The sequence below is a fragment of the Rhynchophorus ferrugineus genome, unplaced genomic scaffold (assembly GCF_030347505.1).
Source record: "Rhynchophorus ferrugineus isolate W39M unplaced genomic scaffold, kcgeb_rfMv2 rfM9, whole genome shotgun sequence".
NCBI lineage: Eukaryota > Metazoa > Arthropoda > Insecta > Coleoptera > Curculionidae > Rhynchophorus > Rhynchophorus ferrugineus.
In genome coordinates this window covers 13,770,206-13,783,095 of record NW_027472588.1, presented here as the reverse complement: position 1 = coordinate 13,783,095, position 12,890 = coordinate 13,770,206, and the positions used below count along the sequence as shown (strand labels likewise).

The window sequence follows — 12,890 nt, the reverse complement described above, 5'->3', positions numbered from 1 at the left end:
TTTAGATGACATACGTACAACACTTTGTAACTTTGAATAGACTATACAAGAGTAAACTAACCAATGCATACACATCGCATTATCTACCAACATTCAACAAGATATATTTTATTGTATGGTGTTCAAAAAAAAACAGCCCTAGTTCGAAATAAAAACAGTGCGCTTATATCAGACTCGATGATATGAGTTTGGGCATAAGGGTTTCATTTAGATTACAAAAATGTTGAGACCACAATATCATTGCGCTCCCGATTTAGTAATTCATCCCTTATTTCCTATGCTAAATATGCTTCTGCTTCAGATGCCCATTTCTTAAAATTAAAACAAAAGATTGTGTTCACTTTAGCGAAATGACATCAATAAGTATTTGAGCACTCAGTATACTTCCATATATATTAACTTTGGGAATGAATTAATATTCTTGAGAATTAAATAATATTTTAAATGTTAATTAAAGGTAAAAAGAGATTAATATAATTAAAGCAGCATAATAACTAATACAAACGTATACGTTTCAAATTGCCCTTATCTTATATTTAGCAAGGGTGGATACATTTTAAGAGAACTCCCAAAGTATATGAGTGCGCTCTTTTCTTAATTAATTACACTTGGCGTATTTAACATGCTTATCAGTTTATCTTACGTAGAAACTTATTTTAAAATTGTTTTTGTTCGTATATAGTATTTCTGCTGGCGATATCACCGACTATAATGGTTGTCTAACTCAAGAAATATTATCCGTCTGTCTGGGTTATATTAAGCATGCATCACGACATTTCTTTATGAAACTTTATCTATTTACAGTTACTATTCTGTTGCCTTGTCTTTTTATTTCGATAATTTTGCATGCTGTTAGATGTTTGCATGTATTTTGATCAATTAAAACAATCTAACCTAAGTGTTTAAATGTTTGATATTTTTGACAGTTTGAAAATCACTAATATATTCAATTTTAAATATAATTTTTATCCCGTAAAAAATTATAAACATTCAAGGAGTCAATAGTTTTTACAACAGCAGTGACAGATTAAAGCTTATGGATTTTTTCAAAAAGTTCGTTTATATTTTCTTTTCAAAAAGTTCGTTTATATTTTTAAGGATAATCTAAGCCTTGTGCTCATCACTTAGTAAAAATGACAAAAACAGCTGTATATGAAAAATGTAAAAAGATTAATAGTGATTATATATAAACCATTAAATTTCTTCAAAATTAAACGTTTATTTTTCCACCGAATCGACTATTTAGATTTAAAAAAATGCATGAATATCAATATACATTAATCTTCATATTAATCTTTTAAACTGTTAAAGTGATATAAGTTAAAGAAATACGAAGCTTTCTTCCGAAGTTTTACAAAAATGTATTACTATAAAATGTTGTTCCAAAAGATGAAACTGTCTATCTGTTTGATCTGTTTGAGAAATTGATAAAATAACTGTACGGAGTTATTATTTATATGCGATTTAGGGTTCACCGACCTTATTCTTAAAGTTTTACTCGATCCAATACACTTGCATTTGCATCTCTTTTGTATGCTTTTTCACTAAACTGGGTTCTATTGCATTCTAAGGCTCTGTCAGAATTCCGCCCATGCCAATACAGGCGTCTGATGCACAGTGGAATTCTAATTATTAGCCCTCTTTGAAATGAATAACTTCAGAAAAGAGCTTTTTTCAATAGAAATTTGCTTTATTTGTGCAATAATTTTACATCAAATATAGAATTATATCCTTAGTATAAAAGTTGCCTTTACATAAATAAACATTATAGATAATTAAACTGTGGGCGAATTTTGAGAGACAATAGCTTAAAATATAATATATCGAACATTTTAAGTGATTGATTTTATATTTATTTGTTCTAACAGGAGACAATTTATTTATAGAACAAAGCTCTATAATGCCGATTCTCTATTTTATAATATATTACGACAACAAAGTTAACTTTTCTCAGAAACTCAATATTGAAAACATTAAAAAAAACTCGTTTTATTGAATACTCTCCATATTGACCACCCTAAACTTTTTGACACATGAACACATTTTTAAAGGAAAATGTGTTCATTTTCCACGCCTATGTGCCAAACATGTAATATTATGGTATTTGTAAGTCTCTTGAGCCTCAAATGAGCTGGAGAAGTTTCTGCGATATGACAACCACCGACAGTGTACGCTTTCCTACTAAAAATTATTCTGGAGCCAGGAGAACGGTGTTTTTTATTTATTAGTTCATACTCAATAAATAATTATAAATATATTATTTTATAAAAGCATTTTTATATTATATATAATATATTATTATAATATATAATAATAATGTATTATATGTTATAATATAAATATAGTATATATATGTTAAAAATATATTCATATATTCAATGTTAATATATAGTTCATTTACCGGTAATATTTATGAGGGCCTGGGTTAAACAGGGCTATATTCAGGATGTAGTCACAACTGATGGGTATTAATGAATTGTTATCTGGTCTAATACGAGATTCTTTATATCGATAAAACTATTTATGTCTTTCTCAATAACCATTTGACTCTGAGTAACCTAAAACGGGTCCAGCCGCATTTTTTTTTCATCCACTAAGAGCTTTAATAAATATGCATCTGCAGATTAACCTGAACACTTTGGTTCGTTGCATTTCACTGCATTGCATTTCTTTCTCTACATAAATACCTGATGTTTCGGTGATGTGCAGTTTCATTATTTACTGAAACCAATTCTTATTATCAGGGCAGCGATGGCATTTTGTTTCAACGTAAAAATGACGTAGGCAGCATGAGATAATGGTGTAATGGTATAAATATGGTATAAACACACAATGGACAAGGGGCCTGTCCACACCAGAAATGATAAGGGTAGACCGATTGCCAAAGGAGTCAACAAGAAAGGCGATAGTAGACATGGATAACCAGGGATGGATAAGTAAGGGACAGATCAAATGCGAGAAAAAAAAAAAGAATGCGGGATGCGAGAGATTGAGCTTAAGAAGATAGGCGGTACAATAAGACACGGAATATTGCTGCATACATCAGCAGATTTAGAATAAGAAATAGTGAAGGTCTGTGCGAATATGGTAATGGTTTGGAGGATACCAAGCATATAATGGTCGAATGCACCCTGGGCGAAAGAACAAGGATCAGAAAGCTGTACGGCAGGGCGGTGGTGCTTCATTAATTTAGAGATTCAGAAGGGAACAATAACAGTTCAGATATAGAATCAATTCTAATCAATAACTGGGCGGAGATAGTAGTTAATACGCAATAAGTAATAAGACAGTAATAAGTAAAAAAGGAACACCGACACTGAGGCAGATAAATCTGACACGGGAAGAGTTGGTGGAGGCATAAACGATGAACGCGATCAAGTAGAGTTTTGGTCTCTGGACCTTAATTGATAATAAATATTGACATACATGCACACAGAAATAGTAATAACCATTTGTCAATGGCCGTTATTCGGTAATTAAGGAGGACAAAAAGAAATAAACAAATTGACGGGCTCTGAGAGTCTGAATACTGACAGTATCCCGATAGAATTTAGATAGATGGGACAACTCCAAAATGTGAAAGCGCTTCAGGACTACTGGAAAAATGGTAGTGTAATGGTGAAGCATTGTCATTTCCTTAGTAGTAATAATTATAACGTCAACCAAATCAACAGCAAAACTTCCATACTGGCTATACGATGGAAATTTGGGTAAAAACAGCAGTTGAATGAATCATCGAAGACAAATTGCTGACGAGGCTACAATTAAAATATATGTATTAGTTGCATTCTCAACCTCTTGGAGTGGAGACTCTTTCGAGGTACTTTACATAAACTCGTTGAATTACACTCGTTATAGTTTCTAGAGGAATATCGCGTTGTATCACTTTATTTGAAATATAGTACGGAGCATCAAAAATGGCACTCAACACTTTATTGTCGAACCGTTGAATGATGGATATATTAGATTAGCTAGCGGTACCCCATAGTTCCGTTATGGATTCCTTATGACCATATAGCCTTAAGTATAGACTCATACAGCAATACTTTGTTATCTAATGATAACTTGGATTTGTTGCGTCCTATTATCCAATACATTTGATATAATTTAAGTCCAAGTTGTTTCCGTTTAGAGAGTATGGGCTCTTTCCAGGTTAGGCGTCTATCTAAGTGCATACCAAGATATTTAACATGCTCTGCTTGGGGTGAGTTGACGATTGATATTCACTTGTGGACATGTTCTTCTACGCAGGGTAAATGTTACATACGTGGATTTTGTTTCATTGGCTTTAATGCGCCTTGTCTTTAACCATAATTGTATTTGCTCCAGGTGGGTTTGTAGGTTTGTTGATGCTGTGACTGAATCTCAATGGGATACTAAAATCGCTGTGCCATCTGCGTATGTTGCCATAGCAGTTATTTTTGTGGTAGGTAGATCGGCCGTATACAGAAGATACAGGACAAGGATACAGGATACTGGACCCAGTACACTACCTTGCGGAACTCCTGAATATATGGGATTTAATTCGGTATGTTCATCGCCTTGATTTACAATAAAATATCTATCAGTGAGATACGATTTTAGTAGCTGATAGTCCGGATGAAGGAGAAGTTTCTTTAGTTTAACCTACAAGCCCGTATGATATACTTTGTCAAAAGCTTGAGATATATCTAGAAAAGCAGCCAAACAATATCTTTTAGCATTTAAATCACAAATATAAATTTACGACCATGTCCCAGCAGGATTCGAACACGCGGCTAGCGCTGCAGCAAGAGGATTGTCCTGTCGCCTTAACCACTGTGCCACTCAAGCCAGCAAAGTGGTCTTATATTGGAGTCCTTGATTCAAAAATTATATTGTACTCTTTCCTGACTTAATATTTTATATTTATATTAAACAATAACAAGTTTGTGTAATTTTAAAAATATAATTAACCTTGCCGCTATATAAATTATAAATTCATCATACAAATTACTATGTTGCACAGCGGATATTACAGTAATCCATTTTGTCGCGTTTGTATGAGACAAATGCAGTATGAGATAACGTTATTTTTCCAAAATAACTTTGGCCGACGCATAGAAAACGTTATGATGACGGCATGATTTAACGCGAATCGCATGAAATTGTTTTTAATGAAACGGACAGCTTAACTTCGTTGTTTTTTTCGAATGTTTTAAATTCCAACATGCAGCCAGCGCCAAGCATGGTTTAACCCGTTAATTCTACGTTGTTTTGATTTCTACACGTTTCTGCTTATCAGGATTTTTTCACGTTTAGCATTTTTAGTGGTAATTTAGTTCTGTTATAAATCAAGCTCAGTACGTTATATGTTCGTTTAATGTTAGGAAAAACCTTTACGATTTTAGAATCGTTAAATTTACTCGTCAAAGGAATGCATAATTATATAACCAATGACATCGCAAAATCTCTGAATGCTCCTAACTATCCATTAATAAAATATATTAATTAACAAAATAATATATTAAATAACAAAATAATAATTAAATGAATATAAACAAAGTCGACTTAGTTGGCGCAGTGGTAAATGCGACAGGACGATTCACCTACTGTTGCGATAATTGCGGGTTCGAATCCTGCTGGGTCATGTTCGTAAATTTATGTTTGGGATTGTTTAATATTTATAATTGTCCTAGAAAAGAGTGCAATATTCGACAAGGAAAATAATCCCAGTCACACCAGTATCCAGGCTGGGTAAGACCGGATCTCTTCGGAATGATTTTTAAGTTGGTTACCCGCCAGTCGGTAGGCTTAATGCCGAGAACCGTGGTTCGAAACCCACGTCAAACAGTAGGTCCAGTTCAGATAAACCCTCCTTGGTAAAAAGGATACTTTAAAATATATATAAAAGAATAAACAAAAATCTTGTTTAACTTATAACTTAACTTAACCTCTTAATCAACAAATTAGTTTTGCTTTTGGACTCGGCACCGTCTTCAAAGTGATCCGTTGGTAGTAGTTAAAATAAGATTGTAAATGGAGAAATAAGTTTAGGTACGTATTAAGCTAAGTTGTATTAAGCTAAGTGTATAATATAAAATACGTGTAGCAGATAGGTTAAATAAGGTTTTTGTTTAATTTTATTTAGTTTTTACAACGAATATTATGTATAGTCAATTCAAAATAGCAGTGACACGAGTGTCAGTATATGTTTGTCTAAAGTTGTAAATTCGTTTAATAGTCAGACAATATTATCCTTGTCATTTTATTTTATTTAAAAAAAGATATAATGCTATTAGAGAAGTTTGAACACGTAATAGAATGAGCCTGCAAAAGTTGTCTGTTTGCCAAACATTGTCGAAAATAACACCATCGATTTGTATGAGCTCGATCAGACAAATTGAAGACGAAACTGACAAATGGTAGAACTTTGAGCAAATTTTTAACACATTGGAAATAAATAGCTTGGTTGTTAACTTGACTAGTATTTCTGAAAGTGAGTATGATTGAATTAAACTTAATGAATGTTGGTTTATGATTCAATGTTGACGATTACCAAGACAGGGTGATGAAAGAGGAAACTTTATGAGCATGTATGTTATTCTTCAGAATATACATGAACGTTTGGTTAACATGTATAAGTAGAGAAATAACACTAACTGTTTTGCAGATATGGCAAATGCATTAAGGAGAATGCAGTGATTAAACTTTTATCAAGAAAGATGTATATAGATCGTAACAGGACAAACTAAAGAGAAATATAGTAATATCGTAATGACTTTACAAGGATACATTGCATCGAAACAAACAAGAACTAAGCGTAAAACTTAAATATGCGCTCTAATGAAAGTACAATACATTACTTAGATGTACAATTGTTAATTAATTGCATAAGGCCTTCGGGGAATACCACTACATACAAAAACGCATCTAGAACCTTACCTAATGATTTTATTAAGTATTGCAATGGGGAGGACAAAAGTAAAGGGGCATCCCGTATGAGGAAAAATAGAAATAAAGAAACAATCATTGAAAATAAAAAACGGTTTAGAACCCGAGGTCCGCTACCTAGCCTAGGTGCTTTGACAAAAGTTCTAACCAAACTAGAACAATACAGTTCTTGTTCCCTCCAGGAATCTAACCTGCGACCTCAGGTGTACTCTGAACGCTCTAACAATTAAACCATAGTAGCAATTAGCCATCAAATTTCTACAACTTCTCATATGATACGATTAGTGCTTAAAAATCAAACTGAATGGCTTTTGCACTGAACAACTTCCGATTTTCCATCACATTAGCTCAGCAATAACATTATACACAAGTATCTGATTATTATATATAAGAAAATATGAAAACATTGCACGTGCCTTTGAAATTTGAGGATTTCCCTCGATTTCCCCGGATTCCGCCATCAGATCCTGATTTCGTTCCAATGAGACCATTCGGAAGTGCACTCTTTATAATACAAAAAGAATTTTGATAATCGGTCCATAATTGACGGAGAAATCGGCGAACATGTATTAAAAAAACATAAATCGAGTAAAATACTTTCAAAATTGGATATGAAAGTATTCAGCAGGAATTAGTAAATATGTGACATGTTGTCGAATAAGATCTGGATTATGTTGTCTGAAATAATGAATATCATTGAATTTGGCCTAGATTACAATTGACATTTAGCCTAGATATTAATATTAATGTTACATAAAAAAGGAAACATATATATATATATATATATATATATATATATATATATATATATAATGCACAAGAAACTATTAATAAATATGTGGAATTAATTATACTCGCTTTCCATATATATATTATATATATTTATGAATTATTCCAAATCATCTCTCATATAATATCTGCTTACATAGTGTTGGCATAACTTCAAACAAATCGATTTTTGTTGAACATTTAATGTATTTTCTCGCATCATTTTCAGTAACGGATTTAACATACCCAGAATTTTAGTAAGGTATATTATCTATAGCTTAAGCCCCCATATTATTTTTAAACTTTTCAGGATACCGATGTGGTAATCAAAACATAAAAGTTGAAGAACCAGGGACACCAGCCGACTGCGGTTACAACTAGGGTTTCCATAAACCAACGATTGTATATGTAAATATCTTCAATATGTGGAGAGATAATAATAATGACACACAACTGTTTAATTTCTCGTGAATTAAACGTTTATTTTTCCCATCACTGTGTCTGTTTAGATTCAAGAATGGGTTAACGTCAAAACATTTTAAAGTGACAAATGACAGTTTCGACAGAAAAATTAATGTACAACTCAAGACATTATAATATATCGTGGTCTTGGATTCGACCGAATTCTGTTATTAATCAAATGTAAGCCTATACGACACCTGAGTCATAAGATAAGTATCCATCAGCATGTATAATTATTTATATAATTTTGTAAATAAAACATTATAAACAATAATCAACATTAATATTGATTTTATATAAAAAGCATCAACTAATGCGACTAGAACAATATGAATTTATCAAAATCACCATCTGCCTCTGACATATTTTATGAAGAGGTATTGTTATCATAACTATGAATGAAAGTAGGGAGAGAGATTTATATATATATATATATATATATATATATATATATATATATTATATATATATATATATATATATATATATATATATATATATATATATATTATATATAATATTATATATATATCTTATATATAAAAATGAATCGCAAAATATGTTCCTAAGCGCATAACTCAACAACGCCTGGACCAATTTGGCCAAATCTTTTTTTAAAATGTTCGTTGAAGTTCAGGGATGGTTTTTACGGCGAGAAAAATTAGAATTATTGCTGGAAAAACCCTAAAAATAGCCCTTTTTGTTTGAATTTGTTTCGTGTATCAGTTGACAATTCATCTGTCATCTGTCAAAAGTCATCTGTAACAGACAACTTTTTTTTTTAAATTTGATATGACTTGAACTCAAATCCTTTTAAACCGTACAAATTGTTTTATTTATTTAAAATTTTTTATTTGTTTAAAATTTAATTCAAATTTTAAATAAATAAAACAATTCGTACGGCTTAAAAGGATTTGAGTTCAAGTCATATCAAATTTAAAAAAAAAAGTTGTCCGTTACAGATGACTTTTGACAGATGACAGATGAATTGTCAAGTGATACACGAAACAAATTCGTATATCGTGTTTTGTGCAGAGTGTTTAGTTAGTTAGTGTTTGTTTAGTTCGTGATTAGTGAAAAAATAATTTATATTTGATATGCCTCCTATAAGACGAAGCAATTTAGGTAGAAGAACCAGAAATGCTATAAACCAAGCTAATTACCGATCTAATCGTACTGCACAAGAACGTGACGACGGAAATGAACGTGAAAGAATTCGGATATCACAAACGCGTGAAGCGCGAGCGCGACATTCAGCTAATAATCGCGCAAGTTTGAATCCAGCTGCTTTCAGTTACGATGTGTCAATTGACTACAGTAACTACCAATGTGTTGTTATTGGTTCTATGAACTTGGTTTGCTCACACTGTAAGGCATTAAAATACAAAAACGAAGCCAATGGATTGTGTTGCGCAAATGGTAAAGTGAAATTGATACAATTGGATCCACCACCAGAACCATTGTACTCATTGGTTTCAGGAATAGGAACAGATTCTATACACTTTTTGACACATATTCAACAATATAACAATTGCTTTCAAATGACTTCATTTGGGGCAACAAATGCAGTTCGGGAAAATTTTATGCCAACTTTCAAGGTATGTATTATAGCAGTTACTCATAATTATTTTAGCGAACAAAATTTTCTGTCACCAAAGTTAAGATGTGTTACTAATCTTCAATTTCTTAATCATTACGAAATATATCACTTAGTCATCATATTATATGGTGATTCAGTTTCAGTGACACTTTTATTATATTTTATATTTGATAGATATTGGTTAAAACTAAATATATACTTTTTAAGATCAAATATTATTTAAGTTTGATCATTGACAATCCATTAATTTATACCACACCATAATATTTTTTTTATTTACAGATACAAGGGCAAATATATCACAGAGCAGGTTCACTGTTACCAGTGTCAGATAGCGACAACAAATTCCTGCAAATTTATTTTATGGGCAATTCACCACAAGAAATTGATCTGCGTTGTGCACATAACAATTTAGTAAAAAGGTCTATTGTAGAACAATTACAAACTTTATTTCATCAACACAATCAATTGATTATATTGTTTAAAACTGCCCTGGATCTGATGCCATCCGATAATCACAAAATTGTAATCAGAGCTGATAAAACACCTGCAGGTCAACATACAAGACGTTTTAATGCACCAACTATTGATGAAGTTGCTATCGTTGTAGTTGGAGAAAACTTGGAATCCCGTGATATTGTTTTACATCGTCGGAATGATCAATTACAACCTATAAAGGAAACACACCGCTCATATGATGCACTGCAATATCCCATTATATTTTGGCAAGGTGAAGATGGCTACGATTTATCAATAAAAATGATAAATCCCATTACAGGTAACTAAAATATTAGTTTAGCTATGGCGATAATATCTCAGTCACTATATTATGTATTTTAATTTTATATTTGAATGTTATTAAAACAAAATCTGTTTACAGGTTCTGAAACCAACAAAAAAGTCAGTTCAATGAACTATTATTCATACCGCCTAATGATTCGGGAAAATGAAGATAATCACATATTGAAATGTCGGCGATTATATCACAAATATGTTGATGACATGTATGTTAAAATTGAAACGGAGAGATTAACATTCATCAGGTTGAATCAAACCAAACTCCGATCTGAAGAGTATATTCACCTTCGAGATGCGATTAATACTGATGGAAATGCACAGAATGTCGGTCGGATGACTATTCTTCCAGCAACATACATCGGAAGCCCTCGGCATATGCACGAATATGCTCAAGATGCCATGTCGTATGTTCGTCATTATGGTACAGCAGATTTGTTCATCACATTTACATGCAATCCGCAATGGATAGAAATTAAGCAGGAGTTATTACCTGGGAAATCATCCATTGATCGTCATGATATTACAGCCAGAGTCTTTAGACAAAAGTTGAAATCTTTAATGAATTTCATCGTAAAACATAATGTGTTTGGTGAGACACGCTGCTGGATGTATTCTGTGGAGTGGCAGAAACGAGGATTGCCACATGCACACATTTTGATTTGGTTGGTTGAAAAGATAAGGCCAAATGAAGTTGATGCAGTGATATCAGCTGAAATCCCTAATGTACAAGTAGATCCTGGATTGCATGAGGTAGTTATCAAAAACATGATACATGGTCCCTGTGGAACTCTTAATCAAAATTCACCGTGTATGATGGATGGTAAATGTTCAAAACGATATCCACGGACATTAATATCGGAAACAATTACTGGTAATGACGGTTATCCATTGTATCGTCGCAGATCGACAGCAGACAATGGAAAATCAACAATTGTCAAATTAAATTAACAAGATATTGAAATAGATAATCGTTGGATTGTTCCATATTCACCCATTTTATCAAAGACATTGAAAGCACACATCAACGTTGAATCTTGCCATTCAGTGAAATCGATTAAATAGATTTGCAAATATGTAACCAAAGGGAGTGATATGGCTGTGATTGGAATTGGTGCAGGGAATTCTAATGATGAAGTTACCCAATACCAAATGGGCCGCTATGTCAGTAGTAATGAAGCAGTTTGGCGAATATTTTCTTTTCCTATTCATGAGAGACACCCTTCTGTTGTTCACTTAGCTGTGCATTTAGAAAATGGACAAAGAGTGTATTTTACAGCACAGAACGCTGTACAAAGAGCTGCTCAGCCACCATCTACTACATTAACCAGTTTTTTTGAGACATGCCAAAACGATGATTTCGCACAAACATTGCTATATTCTGAAATGCCAAAATATTATACCTGGAATCAATCCTCAAGGAGATTTATACGACGGAAACAAGGAAAACCAGTTCCAGGATATACAGATGTATATTCCACCGATGCGATTGGCCGCATTTATTCAGTACATCCAAGCAATGATGAATGTTTTTATTTACGACTGCTATTAGTCAATGTACGTGGCCCAACATCATTCCAACAGTTACGAACTGTTGATGGTGAATTGTGTGGATCCTACAGAGAAGCCTGTCAACGTTTGCAATTGCTTGAAAATGACGCTCATTGGGATCAAACTCTCAATGATGCTGTAATATCATCACACACTCATCAAATACGAACATTGTTTTCTATAACCATATCTACATGCTTCCCATCAAACCCAATTGATTTGTGGATGAAGTACAAAGATTATATGTGTGATGATATTTTGTATCAAATACGGAATAGAATGGGAAATCCAAATATACAAATCAGTGAAGAAATTTACAATGAAGCATTGATTTCAATTGAGGACATGTGCTTGATAATGTCAAACAAACTATTAATTCAATTAGGCCTGACCGCGCCCAATCGTCCAATGCATGACGCTTTTAACCAAGAGTTGCATCGAGAAAGACTGTATGATCTCAACGCTTTGAAAGAATTAATTCAAACAAATCTTCCACTGTTAAATGAACAACAGAAGTATGTATTTGAAACTCTTATGAAAGTAACAAATGATGAAACTGGAGGGATTTACTTCTTAGATGCACCTGGTGGTACAGGAAAAACTTTTTTTATTTCATTAATATTAGCAACAATTCGCTCACAAAATAAAATTGCACTTGCACTCGCTTCGTCGGGAATCGCAGCAACTTTGCTTGAAGGTGGTCGAACAGCCCATTCAGCACTAAAATTGCCATTAAATATGCAAAGCAATGAAACTCCAACCTGCAACGTTTCGAAGAACTCTGCAATGGCAAAGGTTTTGC

The 12,890-nt window shown here is 32.7% G+C and overlaps 2 protein-coding genes across 8 annotated transcripts in view; one reads left to right on the top strand and one right to left on the bottom strand.

Annotated features, from left to right (window-relative positions):
* LOC143202294 (coiled-coil domain-containing protein AGAP005037) overlaps positions 1-12,890 on the bottom strand; it is a 526,529-nt gene that overhangs the window by 393,085 nt on the left and 120,554 nt on the right. The gene's annotated exons all lie outside the window — the stretch shown is intronic.
* On the top strand, positions 9,136-11,489 carry LOC143202296 (uncharacterized). Its single transcript, XM_076413748.1, has 4 exons — positions 9,136-9,561; positions 9,622-9,740; positions 10,025-10,520; positions 10,623-11,489. Exons 1-4 carry the CDS (start codon positions 9,240-9,242, stop codon positions 11,486-11,488), a joined length of 1,803 nt encoding a protein of 600 aa, XP_076269863.1. The 5' UTR covers positions 9,136-9,239; the 3' UTR covers position 11,489.